At 41.9% G+C, this 17,750-nt stretch overlaps 1 protein-coding gene across 1 annotated transcript in view; it reads right to left on the reverse strand.

The window, feature by feature from the left end:
• NDST4 (N-deacetylase and N-sulfotransferase 4) overlaps positions 1 to 17,750 on the reverse strand; it is a 260,857-nt gene that overhangs the window by 19,775 nt on the left and 223,332 nt on the right. The window contains exons 8-10 of the mRNA XM_004612720.2: positions 14,827 to 14,923; positions 8,549 to 8,672; positions 6,502 to 6,676 (exon numbers count right to left, since the gene is read on the reverse strand). Of these exons, the coding sequence (XP_004612777.2) occupies positions 6,502 to 6,676; positions 8,549 to 8,672; positions 14,827 to 14,923 (396 nt within the window). The remainder of the gene's footprint in view (positions 1 to 6,501; positions 6,677 to 8,548; positions 8,673 to 14,826; positions 14,924 to 17,750) is intronic.

Below are 17,750 nucleotides of genomic sequence, written 5' to 3' on the forward strand. Positions count from 1 at the left end.
TTGGAGTGGAATAATTCAACTCCTATTTCTTTTCTTCTTTAGTGAATTCTTTTAATGCTTGACTATGGGCGAGGAAGGAAAGAAATTGAGGAGGGAGGAAAAGACGGATGAGAAACAATGGGGATCCGAGTCCATTAGTGGTGTGAAGGAGTGGTGCCATCACATACCCAAACCATAGTCACCAACGCCATAAACAAGAGCTCAAAGCCTCAACAACCAACTTAAAAAGGTGCTTGTCAAAGTGCCAGGCTACGGGTAGGGAGGAGAAAGGAGGGTGGGAACCTGGGTAGCCTGGTGGACGGGAGATGACATGAGTGGTGGGATTGGTGGTGGAACATAGTGTGTCTAAAAAGCCAATTAAGGTGTGGCCCCAGGACTCGAACTCAAACCAGCGGGCAGAAACCCCCAGCTCCAGCCGCCCTCGCAGACTCCAGCCTTCCCGCTTCATCCAGGTGTGCCAGCCTCCCTTATACGGGCCAGAAGGGGGCAGTGGTCTCCGCGACGGTGGGCGTGGCCTCTGCTGTAGGGGGCGTGGTCTCTGGGGGCCTGGGGCCTCCGCCACTTAGGCCGCAATTATTTCCCCCTCTTCCAGTACACTCCACAGACATCTCAATCCCCATTACCTAACTCTGTAGAGAATTCCTGGCTACCTCAAACAAAAAAATGAAAATAGGCCACTAGCCAATTTCAATTGCACCAAAATAATGGTGAGCACAAATCCTTTCCAATTACACAAAATACTGATGAGCACAAGAAGTTATACACGCCCAATGTGAAAGGACACATCCTCTGAACCTTCACCAGAAACCCCACAAAGAGAGAACAGCGCTAGTGAACTGGAAGGTCCTACCTCTATACAACCGCGACAACATGAAGAAACATAGAAAATCCCCATCTTGAGGAGAGGATGAAGAAAAGAGTTCAGAAACCTCAGCAGAGGTTACCCGGAAATATGATCTCTTCGATAAAGAATTCAGAGAAGAAATGCTGAGAATTTTCAACAAACTTAAAGAAACAGTGGAGCAGTCAGCGAAGAAAATACAGGAAGAAATGAGAGCAGAAATAGGAAAGCTATATTCAGAAATGTCACAAATAAAAGACGCGGTAGACGAAATAAAAAACACAGTGGGTGCCCTCAACAGTAGAATGGCTACAGCTGTAGATAGAATCAGTGAGCTTGAAGATGAGCCACAGAAAGCTCACAGGCTGCAACAAACAATAAGAAAAGACCTCAAAATAGCTCTAGTGCAAATCAAAGACCTAGGGGATGATTCCAAGAGGAATAACATCAGAATCATCGGAGTACAGGAAGGACAAGGAGGCAACCCTAATGAAAAAGCCACAGTTAAAGAAATCATTGCTGAAAAGTTCCCAGAGCTGGGTAATGCAGAAGTCCAGATCCTAGGAGCCCGAAGGGTGCCAGCTAGAAGAGACCCTAATAAAAAGACTCCAAGACATATCATAGTCAGAATGAGGGATGCCACGGATAGGGACACAATACTGCAAGCAGTGAGGTCAAAAAAGGAAATCACATACAAAGGAGCACCCCTCAGATTCACAGCAGACCTATCAGAGGAAATCCTCCAAGCCAGAAGACAACGGTGGGATATAGTGAAAATACTCAATAAAATGAATGTCTCACCAAGAATACCCTATCGGGCTAAGATCTCATTCAAACTCAAAGGAACCATACACAACTTCATGGAAAAACAACAGCTCAGGAACTTCATAGACTCAAAACCAAACTTAAAAGAGGGACTAACAGGGCTCCTCTGAGACAAGAAAACTCCTACAAGCACAATATAAGCACAACAAACATCTTCAGAAAGATGGCACAAAACTCCATGACAATAATCTCTCTCAATGTTAATGGTCTAAATGCACCCATCAAGAGACACAGTGTGGCAAAATGGATCCAGAAACTAAACCCAGCATTCTGCTGCCTACAAGAAACACATCTGAATGGTCAGAACAAACATAGACTCAAAGTCAAAGGTTTGAAAACAATCCTTCAAGCAAATAATTCCTTCAAAAAAGCTGGGGTGGCTATACTAATATCAGACAACATAGATTTAAGGTTGAAAAAGATTAGAAGGGTCAGTGAAGGCCATTTTTACCAGTCAAGGGATATGTAAGGCAGGAAAAACTCACATTCTGAAACATATATGCAGCTAATGAGGGACCAGCTAAGTACTTAAAACAACTTCTAACAGATCTTAGGGAGGACATTGCTAGCAACACAATAGTAGTTGGAAACTTCAACAATGCCTTATCCACTCTGGATAGATCAACAAGATCAAAACTCAGCAAGGAAACACTGGCCTTGAAGGAAGAAATAGAAGAGAGGAGGCTAATAGATATATACAGGACTTTGCATCCCCATAAAAAAGAATACACATTCTTTTCCAGTGCATACGGAATATTCTCCAAAATAGATCACGTGCTGGGCCACAAAGCATACCTCAATAGAATCAGGAAAATAGAAATTGTATCAACTATCTTCTCAGACCATGATGCACTGAAGATAGAAGTTAATTATGCACAGATTCAGAGAACCAAATCATACACCTGGAAATTAAACAACTCAATGTTGAGCAATGAATGGGTCGGGGAGGAAATCAAGGAAGAAATCAAAAGGTACCTGGAAACAAATGATAATGAAGACACGAGCTACCAGAACCTGTGGGATGCAGCTAAAGCTGTGTTAAGGGGAAAATTTATAGCTCTGCAAGCATATCTCAGGAAAGAAGAAAGAGCCCACAATAACCTGACCTCACAGCTCAAGACCTTAGAAAAGGAACATCAAAAGTAGCCCAAACCAGGTGAAGGAAAGAAATAATAAAACTTAGAACAGAAATCACTGACAGGGAAACCCAAAACACAATCCGAAAGATCAATGAATCTAAGAGCTTGTTCTTTGAGAAAATAAATAGGATTGATAAACCACTAGCAAGACTAACAAAGAAAGAGATAGAGGGAACCCTAATAAACTGAATCAGAAATGAAAAGGGGGACATCACAACAGAAACCAAAGAAATTCAAAAAATCATCAGACACTACTTCAAAAGTCTGTACACCACAAAACAAGAGAATCTAGAAGAAATGGATAAATTCCTGAATTGATATAACCTCCCAAGGCTGAACCAAGATGATTTGGAATACCTGAATAGACCCATTAGTATCAAGGAAATTGAAACTGTAATCAAAAGTCTCCCCAGAAAAAAAAAGTCCAGGTTCAGATGGATTCACTAGCGAATTCTTCCATACAGTTAAAGAGGACATACTGCCAGTTCTTTTCAAGCTTTTCCAGGAAATTGAGGAAACAGAAACACTCCCAAACCATTTCTATGAGGCACATATCACCCTAATGCCAAAAGCAAACAGAGACACCACAAAAAAGGAAAACTACAGACCGATATCTTTGATGAATATGAATGTGAAAATCCTCAACAAAATGTTAGTAAATAGAATCCAACAACTCATCAAAATGATCATACACCACAACCAAGTGGGATTTATTCTGGGCATGAAAGCATGGTTCAATATTTGGAAGTCAATCAATGTAATCCACCATATCAACAAAAGAAAAGACAAAAGACATACGATCATATCAATAGATGCAGAGAAAGCATTTGACAAGATCCAACACCCATTCATTATGAAAACTCTCACCAAAATGGGTATAGAAGGGAACTTCCTCAATATAATCAAAGCCACCTACCACAAGCGTATAGCAAGCATTATCCTCAATAGGGAAAAACTAATGGCATTCCCTCTACAATCAGGGGCAAGACAAGGATGCCCACTCTCACCACTTCTGTTCAATATAGTACTGAAAGTACTTGCAGTAGTGATTAGGCAAGAAAAAGACATTTAGGGCATCTAGATAGGAAAGGAAGAAATCAAGCTCTCACTATTTGCAGATGATATGATACTATATTTAGAGAACCCTAAAACCTCTACCAAAAAAAAGTATATATAGAAACAATATAATAGAAACAATATACTTGTATAGTAAAGTCTCAGGCTATAAAATCAATACCCAAAAGTCCATGGCTTTCCTATATGCAAATAATGAAAGAGAAGGAAGTGATATGAAAAAAGCAATTGAGTTGAGAATCATGCCTCAGAAAATCAAGTACCTCAGAATCAGCTTAACTAAGGAGGTGAAGGACCTGTACAGAGAAAATTACAAAATGTTACTTCATGAAATAAAAGAGGACATGAGGAAATGGAAACACATCCCGTGCTCATGGATTGGGAGAATTAACATTGTCAAAATGTCAATACTCCCCAAAGCATTAAACAGATTCAATGAGATCCCTATAAGGATACCTATGACATTCTTCAAGGAAGTGGACCAAATGCTTCTGAAATTCATATGGAACAACAACCCCCCCACGAATAGCTAAAGCAATTTTGAGGGGAAAGAAGATGGAAGGCATCACCTTCCCCAACCTCAAACTCTACTACAAAGTGGTAATAATTAAAACTGCATGGTACTGGAACAAAATCAGAATGGTAGACCAAAGGAACAGAGTTGAATATCCTTACACACACCCTCTAATATATGATCATCTAATCTTTGATAAGGGAGCAAGAAATGTGAAGTGGATCAAGGAAAGCCTCTTTAACAAATGGTGCTGGCAACACTGGACAGCTACATGCAAAAATATGGGCTCAGACCTATACCTAACACCATGCACAAAAGTCAGATCAAAATGAACTAAAATCCTCAACATCAGACCAGAATCCATAAGGTATATTGGAGACAAGTTTGGCAAAACCCTCCACAATATTGAAGGTACAGGTATCTTGCACCTGAGCAGGCAAGTGGAAACAGAGATAAATAAATGGGAGGACTACCTTAAACTGAGAAGCTTCTGCACCTCAAAAGATAGTGACCAGAATTCGAAGACAGTCTACAGAATGGGAAAGGATATTCACCCAATACCCACCTGATAAGGGGTTGATATCAAAAATTTACAGAGCACTGATTGAACTCCACAAGAAGAAAACATCCAACCCCAGCAGAAAATGGGGCAATGAAATGACAGAAACTTTCTCAAGGAAGAAATCCGAATGTCTAAAAGACACATGAAAAAATGCTCCTCATTACCAATCATCAGGGAGATGCAGATCAAAACATCAATGAGATACCATCTCACATCATAGGGACTGGCCCACATCCAAAAGAACAAAAGCAACCGGTGCTGGCACAGATGTGGGGAGAAAAGGACTCTCCTTCATTGTTGGTGGGAATGCCGACTGGTTCAGCCCTTTCGAAAAACAGTATGGACGCCTCTCAAAAAATTAGAAATTGATCTCCCATTTGACCCAGCAATATCACTTATGGGAATATAACCCAGATATGCAAAAAGTATAGTAAAAGTGACACCTGCACCTATATGTTCTTTGCAGCACTGTTTACAATAGCCAGAATCTGGAAAAAAACCTGAGTGCCCGAGAACAGATGACTGGTTAAAGAAACTTTGGTACATCTACACAATGGAATACTATGCAGCTGTTAGAAAAGATGAAGTCATAAAATTTGCATATAAGTGGATCAACATGGAAAGTATCATGTTAAGTGAAATAAGTCAGAAAGAGAGGAACAGTCATAGAAAGATTGCACTAATTTGTGGAATATAGAGTAACAGAATGGGAGACTAACACCCAAGAATGGTAGAGATAAGTACCAGGAGGATTACTCCATAGCTTGGAAGCTGGCCTCACATGTTGTGGGGAAAAAGCAGCTTAGATAAAGAAGGGACCACCAAGCAAAGAGTGCTAGGGGGGGCTGCTAGGGACTGGAGATGCAGGCTGAAAATAGACTATAGATTGAACATGATGCCTACTTAATACCTCTATAGCAAACCACAACACCCAAAAGGAGAGAGAGAGAGCAAAACGGAATGTCCTGACACAGAGGTGGGGTGGGGTGGAGGGGACAGGGTGGGGATGGTGGGAGGGATGCTGAAATGATTGGTGGTGGAAAATGGGCACTGGTGGAGGGATGGGTATTCAATCATTGTATGACTGAACGCAAGCATGAAAGTTTTAAGCCTATAACTTTATCTCACGGTGATTCATTAATAATTTTTTTTTTAAAAAAAGCAAAGTGAAAAAAACTGTAAATCCTGGGGCTTTAATTTCTGTATCACTGTCATCCTGTTGCTCATTGATTTGCTTGAGCGGGCACCAGTAATGTCTCCATTGTGAAACTTGTTGTTACTGTTTTGGGCATATCAAATATGCCACAGGTAGCTTGCCAGACTCTGCTGTGCAGACGAGATACTCTCAGTAGCTTGCCAAACTCTCTGAGAGGGGCGGAGGAATCGAACCTGAGTCGGCCATGTGCAGGGCAAACGCCCTACCCACTGTGCTATCATTCCAGCCCAAATTTTAAAAATATATTTGGACTTCATTTTGGTACTTCACCATTGCTTACATGGAAACTATGGCCAAACGTTATTCACAGTATTTTTTATGGTTTTGTACCTGGTACCAAGAATATGCCCTGTCTGAGGGGTCTATGAGGATGGTGATGATCTTGGCTTTGGGGATCAGGGATGCAGCTCGCTTAGGAGCTTCTTCAGAATGGAAGTAATTTGCACTCTTTTCAAAGAGAAAATCACTTGTAATGTTGGATGGGGTCGGGAAGAAGTCCATATACCTAAAGGAAGACAAAGATAATCAATTACTCCAAAATCCATATTTTTTTCTCATGCCTTTCCATGCATATGAAATAACTTCAGCATGCTGTTATTCCAGCAAGTTTATGTTTACTTCTGTAAATTTCTGATGTTCGGTGTTATCATCATTGGAATAGTACATATTCTATATGTATTCTGAAGTGCTAAAAGAATCCAACATATTAGCATTCCAATAAATTACATTAGTGACTTGATAAGGAAGGGAGGGCAAGTCCTTTAAATTTGGGCTAATGTTCTATTCACAAGCCAAATCCGGAAAGAAGTAAGCCTGCCATTGGGAAACGCAGATTATTTGGCAAATATTTTTCAATAGTAAACTTGGAAGCAAAATTCCTCAACTGAGATGAAAGTATCCAGGAGAGGAAACATGTAAATCGGACCAGCTATTAAATACAGATTAGAGCATAGACACGCTCCTTCTTCACTTCTGCATCGTTTGTAGTACGGGTAACAATGTGAGCACATTCGAGTCTGTTTTGAGTAATTAAGGGATATTTCCTGCTCGTTGATTCTGTGGCGCCCGGGTCAGTTCACCTCTCCATATGCTGTGGGAACGTTCCTCTGTGTGTAGATTATGGAATCAATATGTTCCGAGGCTAATTCAGTGCAAGGCTTTAATTACGCCTCTGACCCTCCTTACAGCCCATCGCTTCTCTAACCTTCAAATGTTCTGGAAATAAATAATGGGCACTATTAACAATTCATAGAAGATACTTATTTTTCCCTCTTTGACATTTGTTAGCTTTTTCAAAGGGGAAGCGGTGAGAAGTCTCACCTGTAGCCCCACTTCCCAAAGTGTGTGCCACACATGCAAAAAAGTGGCGGCTCTACGTAAAGTCATGACTGGCGCGTGATTTCAAGATTCATTCAGTCCCTGAGGAGGGCAGGGGCGAGTCCCAGTGGGAGTACAGAGGGGTGTCGGCTCGCAGTGGGAAGCCAAGTAGCTCCCAGGTGCTCTTCCCCACTTTAATCCTAAATGCATCTGAAATGAACGGTCCTTCCATGAGGACAGCCCCCTGGGTGAGGACAACTCCAGGTGGCATGCTCTGAAGATTTTCCTCAGGTGACGAGACCTGCTTTCTCTATCCAGAAAACGGAAATTCATTTTCCCACAGCTGCCTTTTTATTAGAACACTGGGATAGAGCTTGAAAAAAAAATCACCTGGATTGAAGACCAGTTTCAAGATCCACTTTATTCCACTTCATTTGAGGGAAAATGTGGTGATTTAAATTTTTTTCCTAATTCATCAAAGGCAAATTAATATTCCCTTTCTGCATGTGTGTGACTGACTAGAATTAATATGACTTGGGAAGTGGTCTGGTCCTATTTGCATGACAAATATCAGAATATATTTTCTAATACAACATATACGGTCTATGTGGTTAATGAGGATACATGTCACAAAGTATAAAATAAAGCAGCCTAATGATTTATTTGTTTCTTCAAGCGTCCTTGTAGAGATGAATAATGTGAAAACGAACAATGTGTTTAGTTAAAAAAAATCCAAAACACAGTAAAATAATAATATGCTTAAAGAGAATTTAAAATATCCTTATAAATAATTCTGCTGAAAAATTTTCCATAATCCTCTTTATTCAATCATTGTAATTTACCAGAAAAATATTATCATTATTGCACTGTCCAAATCAAATTATAGGCAACACTGATTAAACATATCGTCATTATAAATTAATTTCTAATTCACTGTGGTAGAATTGAGCATAACAAATTTATTCTGTAATTATGTAGATGCCATGCATACATCTATAATTGCTCTGCAGTGATTGAGCATGTGTTAATAATGGACTTTATTTTTCGTTATTTTTCTTACCAGTCAATTCCTTTGTGATAGTTGTTGCCATTAAAAAATTGAACTTCTTCAAAGGTTTTTGGACTGGGGAGATTGCTGATGATGGAAGGATGCATGAGAAGAAATAAATAAAGTGCAGTTGTTCCTATTACAAAGAAGAAGGCAACACGTTATAGGACAGCAAAAGAAGGGAAAAACATTATTTTAGAATTGTGTGTGTGTGTGTGTGTGCTCGTGCACTCGCGCACGAGTGCGTGTGTGCATACTTAGAAAGACCGTTTCTTCCTCGGGTCAAGATGGTTCTCCTAAATGTTTGAAGAGGAGGGTTTTGGGCCACAGCTGGCAGTGCTCAGGGAATGCTCACGGTGGGGCCCAGGGAACTATATAGTGTTAGGGAGTGAAGAGGGGTTGACTGCACACAAGGCAAATATCTTGACCCTGTATCATTTTTTCTGCTTAAAACAGAAAAGTATGTTAGATGAGTAATGGTGCATTTGTGGCAAGAATCAAAGTTTCTTATCAGAGCTCACAGATCCATGTCCCTAAATACCTGTTTGATGTGAGAACACGATCAGAGGATGACAGCGCCGAGAAAATCAGGTGAGCCAACTTCTTTCCCAAGACAGGTGACTGGCCTCGGCAACCGGCACACCAGCCCACTGCCTGCACTGGTGGGGCCTCCCTCAGTGATCAATTAAACTCAATCAAACGGTGCAACAGATGCTGACTGGTGGCTTGAGGCGTGGGTCTGGAGTAAGGTTTGGTGACAACTCAATAAGGAAAATGCATATGCTTCCCTCCATAAGCCTGAAATCTACCTGTCACCTGGCAATGGGGACACTGTGTGACAGTCTCCACAATGGGACAAGACCAGCCTGGTTTTCTTATAGTTAATAAAAAAAAAGGGCAATTTAGAATTGGGTCATAATGAAGTCTCTTGGGAGAAAATGTTTTCTATTTTTTATTTGTTTCTTTTGGGGGTCACACCCAGTGGTGCTCAGGAGATACTCCTGGCTCTGCACTCAGGAATTACTCCTGGTAGGGTTCAGGGGACCAGATGGGATACAGGGAGGGACTAAACCCAGGTCTGCTACATGCATGAAAAGCGCTCTATTCTGTACTATTCCTCTGGCTTCCTGAAAAGTGTTTTCTAGAATGGTCCTAGGGACTTAGGAGAGATAGTATAGAGGTTAAGGCACTTGCCCTGCAGGCAGCCAAAGCCCCAGCCCCACATGCGATTTCTCCATCACAGTACCCTCACGCAGGGCCAAGTCTAGCTCTCAAGCACCACTTATTTTGGCTCAACACCTTCCCTGAACCCCTGAAGTAAGAATAAAATTGTCCCTTGAAAATGTTAAGTTCTTCAGTGAGGCTGAGAGACAAGAAAGGATGGTTCGTTGAATGTCCTACCCTGGCCAGATGGGGAAACCAAGGCTGTTAAATGGGGTAAGACACAAACTGGCTGATAAGACCACTGAGTGCGCCCACTACAGAAGGCACTGATGTCATCTCTGAACCTGATTTCCTCTGAAATGAAGCTGCAGCCGGAGAGAGGAAGCAGAAAGGATTAGAAAGTGGCTGTGATCTGGGGCTTCCATACATCAAAGTTTCCCTTCTGGAAAAGGTTATTCCTTTTGTGACACATTGGACCCAGGAGTATTTTTTAGATCTCTCAGTCCTAGGGCAGGCTGGATTCAGCTACACAAATATATTGGCTCGATAAGGATTGCAGCTGGACCTCTGGAAGCAGAGAAGGTCATCAAAGGACTGGCATTTGAGTCTGATATATCGTGAGCTCCTGGGAGCAAAGGCTTCTGAACCTTAAGTACTAAGAAGATCACCACTTGTTTGGATCCTAAAGAAGAGTCAACAGATCTGAATAAATGTCTTAGGGAAATGGGAGGGCAAAAAACCAAAACATTACCTGAAGGATATCTCATTAGCAGTCAAAGGCATTTCAGATTAAACATGAATTGAGATCATATGTATTCAGAAAAGTGGGAGGAGTCAAGTAGCTAAGGACTGAATTAGAAGCATGAGACAAAAACAGGCTAAAGAAATATCTCAATGCTAAAAGATATAAGGGGTTACCAGGAGTGAAGATCTTGCTTGATTTGTGCTCAAAAATAACAGGAATTCCAAACCAAAGAAAATGTGGAAGGTGAGAACAAAAGAGGTTCCAGGGAGAAGAAATAACTGAGAGATAGAATGGTATGGAGTAGTATTTGGAAGGGACATGGGATCAGAAGGATTCCCTAGAAATACTTAGGAATACTTAGAAAAGTAGCACTGTAGCACTGTCATCCTACTGTTCATTGGTTTTCTCAAGTGGACACCAGTAACGTCTCCATTGTGAGACTTGCTGTTACTGTTTTTGTCATAACAAATATGCCATGGGGAGCTTGCCAGGCTCTTCCGTGGGGGCGAAATACTCTCGGTGGCTTGCCAGGTTCTCTAAAAGGGATGGAGGAATCGAACCCGGGTCAGCTACATGCAAGGCAAACACCCTATCTGCTGTGCTATCACTCCAGTCCACTTAGGAAAGTAAATCAGAAAATGTACATTATGGTGAAAAAGGGCACGTGTACATGTGTGCTTGTGTACATGTGTGTTAGAAGAGATAGAAGGGGTTTTTAGAGACTCATTGAGCTGAGAATTACCAGCAGGTGAATGTTTCTGAACTATTGCGAATGGACAGATGCTGGGAACATACCAAGGACTATTTTCCAATTCTGGTTGGGTACACTACAAAGACTTTATAACCTCACCAGTGGCACATGCACGTTTCATCACTCTAGTAGTCACAGAATTTGAAGCCTTGAAGTTCTGACCATGCACCTTGCTGTTGCCAAGAGCAGAAAGAGTATCCTGAAGCTCCAACAGGAAGGAAGGAAACAGGTCTTTCACGTAGGATAGGCATTATCCAAAACATTGCTTGTCTTCCCAAGAGGTGTTCAGGACCACTAGGGGCTGCTTCAAACATCTTGGCAAACTGGGCTGATGGCTCAGTGTGAGGGCCCAAGTAGAAGGTGCTGTTTGGGACCTGCAGTGCCAGACTGCCTTGGCACCCTGGAGATGTTCAAGAACCTTTATGGCTGCACTGAGCAATATCTGGGGGACCATAGTGTGCTGGAGATTGAACCAAGGTTCTCCACATGCAAGTTAAAAGCCTTGTCCCCTCTATTATCTCTCCAGCCTCTCAAAATGCAGCTATGATCACTCATGTTTTCATCTTTCTTGACATTTGCTTTTATCCAGTGGCTTTGATAGAAATAGTTTCTGAAAGAAGCTGGAAAGGCTCGATATATGTCATATCCTAAGAGCAACTTTATTCCATTTTATATACAATCATCTTATTTTCTTTTCCCAGAGTAAGTTTACTAGGAAAGTCAGCCACATCATGAGAAATGAATGCCAATAACTGAGCAAGAGAGATCTTCAGGCAGATTTAGACCAGTGGATTCTGCTTTTAGAAATACTATTGTCTATGTAGTAGATAATATTTATATATAATGTCATTATATTTCATAGTATATATAACTATATTATACATATATAGTAATATATAGCACTGTAGCACTGTAGCAATGTCATCCCATTGTTCATCAATTTGCTCGAGCGGGCACCAGTAACGTCTCCATTGTGAGACTTGTGACTGTTTTTGGCATATTGAATATGGCATGGGTAGCTTGCCAGGCTCTGCTGTGCAGGCGGAATACTCTCCATAGCCTGCCGGGCTCTCTGAGAGGGACAGAGGAATCCAACCCGGATCGGTCACATTCAAGGCAAAAGCCCTACCCACTATGCTATCGCTCCAGCCCAGTAACATATATAGCAATATATATATATATATATACACAAATATTTATGTATATAGTGCTAGATTTTGGACTGGAGCGATAGCACAGTGGGTAGGGCATTTGCCTTGCATGCAGCCGACCCAGGTTCAATTCCTCCATTCTTCTCGGAGAGCCCGGCAATCTACTGAGAGTATCCCGCCTGCACGGCAGAGCCCGGCAAGCTACCTGTGGCATATTCGATGTGCTAAAACCAGTAATAACAAGTCTCACAATGGAGACATCACTGGTGCCCGCTCAAGCAAATCGATGAACAACGGGATGACAGTGCTACAAAGCTACAGTGCTAGATTTAACCACCCTCCCCTCCTGGGTTATATAAAGTGTGACCCGGATTCATAAAAGACATTATCTGTCCAAGAAAACTTTGAGTAAGGGCACTCCCTGCTGTCTGCCTACACAGCTCCCAGCTGAGATGAGTTCCTTCCAGGACTGTGGAGGAGTGTTGAGCAGCCCTGCCCTTCCAATCCCTCCGCCCAACTGAGCAAACTGCTGTCTGAGGACTTCTGGCATATCTCATGTAGATTGTGAGCAATGCTGGGGCCATGAATAAATTGTTTAAGGGCAACTTTGCACCTCAGGCCAGATTCTTGGCGGTTATCTGAGCCCACTCTTCAGGGAATTTACAGCCTCTGCGTGCAGCAGTGGCTTTGTAAACTGAAGCAATAAGGTGGGCAAAAGAAGACCTTAGTTATCTTTGAATGGATTTTGGGAAGAATCGCAACCTCAGAACAGAACTTTCCGAGCACATAAAACATTTTCATCCAAGTTCCTAGCTTCAACTTGTCTGTTTACCTGACAAAACCAGGTCATAGCTTCATCCGTCTTACACTGGTGGTCAATTATTAACATTTAAAAGTGCAAGTGAGTGTCTTTAGAAAGACAATCAGCAAAAAGGAAAATAAAACCAGATCTGTACTGAATAACTTGTCATCTCCTGGCATCACAGAGAAGTGGCAATGGCCAATGACAAATAAGAGTGATATGCCTTTCAATTAAATTGTGATGTGATTTTACAACACTGGGATGTTTTGTTTCTCTTGTAGTCATTCCAGAGTTAGCACTGCTGTTGGGGAGTTAGTCAAAAACGCATGCACGTTTGAAGCCAGAGCAAAAGAAGTGGGAGTCTGTGCAGTTCAGCCCACCCCGCCTCCAGGCAGACCCCTAACTTACTACTGAAATGCATTTTATAGTCCTGGAAGAAGAAAAGATTTCAATGACCCCTATCTAATAGTCTGGAAATGCTGTCCATAACTTTTTAAATGATCTTCTTGCTTGTATTACAAATGTCTTCATCTGGCTCCAGCTTATTTATCGTGACTGGTGTTATTGTGCTTTGTGCTCTCACTGATGAAAAAATGCTTCGAGTCAGAGGAGCGAATGCGAAATACAGCAACTCAATAAAAACTTTAATTAATCAGGACATGGGCAAAGTGGATACAACTGTCACGGAGTGGAGAAAATTTAAAATATTCTAATGGAAAGTGTCATCTCCTGCATGAGAAACTTCCCCTCACTTTTATTGCAGTTTCCTGTACTTGTCCTTCAGCTTGGGGACAAGTACCATGGGAAAGAGTCTGTGCTGAGGCTTTGGGATATCTCACAATAAGTCTAAGTTACATTGGCATCCAGTGATTACTTTGGGGGGCTCCCAAGAGATGCTCAGCAGGCTCGAGGACTCCCCACTGCCAATTCTTAGCTAAGCAGGCAATGGTTCAATGCAGGGGCCTGAGGATGCAGTGCTTTTGGGATCCCTGCTGTGTTGGGGACACCAGGGCCACATCTGCTGGTGCTTGGAGACCCCCCAGGGCTTCACCCAGCAATGCTCAGGGGCCACGTAGAGCCAGGAATCGAATCTAAGTTGGGTGCTTAGCAAACACTAAAGCACCATTGTAGACTAAGTAAGGTAGACAGTGGCTTGGAGGGGGGGCGGGGAATCAATTCAAGGCTGAAAGATGGTTTGAGATAGTGGGAATCAAGTCAAGGCACTTGGAAAACTAAATCAGTGGGGAGTCAATTAGGCCGTCGCAAAAAGCAAAATTGAAATCAGCTCCCCAAACTGTGATCTATAATCTCCAAGCTGTTAAAAAATTGACATCTGTTGAAGAGTCTTAAAATCCGCACTTAAAAATTTAGTCCTAATGTGTAATTAATAGGTCTGACTACTCTCGATGTCAAGGTAATGTCACCACGGAAGTGATGCACACCGCTTCCTGCTTATTTTTCTGTCTAGCAAACCAGATTCTTTTATAAAAGTGGAAAACCTAAGGCTGCCCCCCTCCCCTGCCCCACACCTATGGCCAGGGGTTCTTTATATGTAGAGGTGATTCATAGGGATAAAGAGCATGTCAAATGAGAAGCATGCATGGGTGTCTAAACTTCACAAGACAAATAATATTTTATGGAAACAAGAAGGCAAGTGACACCAATGGCTATTCTTACCTGTTTTTTGTGGCCCAATTACGAGGAATTTTGGCAAGTGGTCACAGGTTTTCTCTCTGGACCAAATGTCTTTGTGCCTTTTATCATCACATGGATTCTGCAAGAAGAAAGAAGAAAGACTTCCGACGTAATGAATGCCCGGCTCTGTTCTTGTCAAACGGTTGAAGAGACCGGATCAAATTCTTGATCCAGACACTAGAGCTGGGAGTTAGACCCTGTTCTGCCTCTTGGATTTCCAAATTGTTTCCTTATAAAGTGATTGATTTCTTTCTTTGAAAGCCCTTGGACCAGGTCAATTCTGCCCGCCTGCTCCTCTGATGCTTGTTAGGTTCTAACCTACAGAGGGGCTTATATTTCATGTCTGTATACAAAAGACCTTACTTGTCCAGTCCCAGCTGGACACAACTCCTCCAAAGTTGCTCTGTCCAAATCTTTCCTATTTTCCCCCTAAGAAGGTATCAGATGCCATCCTTGAAGTCCAGGTTTGCGCAACTTTTCCTTTGTTTTTCCCACATTATATTCTGGTGTGTGTAGGTCTGGATAACTTGGTAACAACCATATCCTAATAGTAGATAGGTCAATATCCCCACAAACACCACTTTCTCCAATAAGATGCCCAGCCCTGTCCTAGTTAGAGCCACTGAGAAACATCCCCCTGGTAGGAACTGACACTAGATCAAAGTCCCGAGTAGACTTTCACAGTTTCTCTTGAATCTAGCTTTCTACATACAAACAATTTTGGTTCAAAAAAAAAACTGAACCAAAATGATGTCAAGCACCATATTTTTCTTCTCTGTTTTTATTTAGGCACTAGGATTTATAATACTGCGGATAACAACCTTCCAGTCATACAACGATCCAGCTTCACACCCATCACCAGTGTCAATGTCCTTTCACCAGTGTCTCAAGATCTCCTTCCACCTCCCCACATCCCAGTCTCGGAGAACTCATCCAAGTTTCTAAAATGATCGTAGTTTGGGTCACTTGTTGACCATGCTGTTAAGACGAGCGGCTCTGAGACACAGCCAGCTCACCTCACCACCAAGGTGTGAATTGTCCTTTTCAAGGATGAAGCCACACTCCCTAGATCTCACCTCTCCACTTGTTTCCACTTATAAAATGGCCACAGTTGCAGCATCTGTCTGGGACCCAGAGGCGGAAGACACATATTTTGCTGAGTGCCTGCTGACCTGAGCTCTGTCTGAATGGTCATTAGGAACAGAGCTGTGAATCTGCACAGCAGTCTGAAAGAAAAATACATGTCCACCTTATTTAGTTACCAGCGGTATATTTGGGGTAGGGTAGGGCCACCCTTGGTGGTGCTCAGGGGCGAGTCCTGGCTCCATGCTCATGAGTGAGCTCTGCTGGTGCTCAGCGGGCCACATGTAGTACCGCAGATTTGGACCAAGCTCTCCCTGGCACAGCTGCAAGCAAGGCAAATGCCATACTATCTCTCTGGCTCCCACTATTTTTTTCTTTTTTCTTTTTAAATTGAATCACATCGAGAAACACAGTTACATAGTTATTCATGATTGGGTTTCAGTCATATAACATTCCAACACCTGTCCCTTCACCAGTGCACCTTTCCCACCATTTTTTGGGGGGGTGATCCCACCATGTTTTAAATGTTAGCATTCTAGGGACATTGTTTTTCCTTTTAATCAGTGTGTTCCAAAGTATGTGTCTGCATCAGAAGGTCAATTACTGCACCGCTGTTCCAAGGAAAACCTCAGCTTATAAGAAAAGACAATTCTAGCTAAAGCAACTAGTGTGATTAGTGTTATAACTGGTTTACACGCAGACACAAGTTTCTTTCTCATGCAATCAGCAATGGACAATTAAAGTCACTTCATTGACCATACCTAGGCTCTCTGCTCTGAATTAACCACTGTCAATGCTCACCCTTGCTTCAACAATACTGCAGACATACTAATACCATAATCTTTAAATGATTAATTTTTCTGCGCAATGCTCTTAGATTTTACAATTGACAAAGATTTGTGATTGGAGCTGAAACAATAGCACAACGGGTAGGGCGTTTGCTTGCATGTGGCTGACCCGGGTTTGATTCCCAGCATCCCATATGGTCCCCCAAGCACCACCAGGAGTAATACCTGAGTGCATGAGCCAGGAATAATCCATGTGCATCGCTGGGTGTGACCCCCCCAACAAAAAAGATTGTGATTTTTCTAATTTACACTAACATGTTCTATAAACCTTCCCTATTTTCTTCTAAAGGAGTAGCATAGCCTAATTGTTAAGTAGTGAATTCAGGAGGGAGGCTATTGTTTCTTAAGTATTTTCCTAATTTGGGGGATGCTTTAGACACTCATATAGAAAATAATGATAAATATATATTTCACAGGCTTATTGAAAGTTTGAAAGAAGTTGGTGCTTCTGGATGATTAAATCCTGCTCTCCATGAGGGCCTCTTTATTGCCCCACACGTGTCTTTCCCATTCAAATTTCTCCTTGAAAAACTTGCAAACAGAAACAGATTCAGCATAAACTTTGAAATTTTCTTTAACTCTGACACACAGAACATGGATAAACAGAACTTGTTTGGGTTGGCAAAGACACGTATTATTTCTAGTTCCACCTTACCAGGAAGTTAAAATGATGGGAGCAAACTGTCAAATAAAGTTCAGAGGATGTAAAGATGGTAAAATATTTGTTGTTTAAATATTTTTATTTTTAATGATTCAATTTGCAGCACTTAAGTTTTTCTACATGGATATTATAATTAGTGAATTTGTGTACTTCTATTTAGGCAGGGACAGGGCATTTGCCTTGGACGCAGCCAACCTGGGTTTGATTCCTCTGTCCCTCTTGGAGAGCCCAGCAAGCTACTGAGAGTATCCCGCCCGCATGCAGAGCCTGGCAGACTCCCCATGGCATATTCGATATGCCAAAAACAATAAGTC

The sequence above is a fragment of the Sorex araneus genome, chromosome 6 (genome assembly GCF_027595985.1).
Source record: "Sorex araneus isolate mSorAra2 chromosome 6, mSorAra2.pri, whole genome shotgun sequence".
NCBI classification, from domain to species: domain Eukaryota; kingdom Metazoa; phylum Chordata; class Mammalia; order Eulipotyphla; family Soricidae; genus Sorex; species Sorex araneus.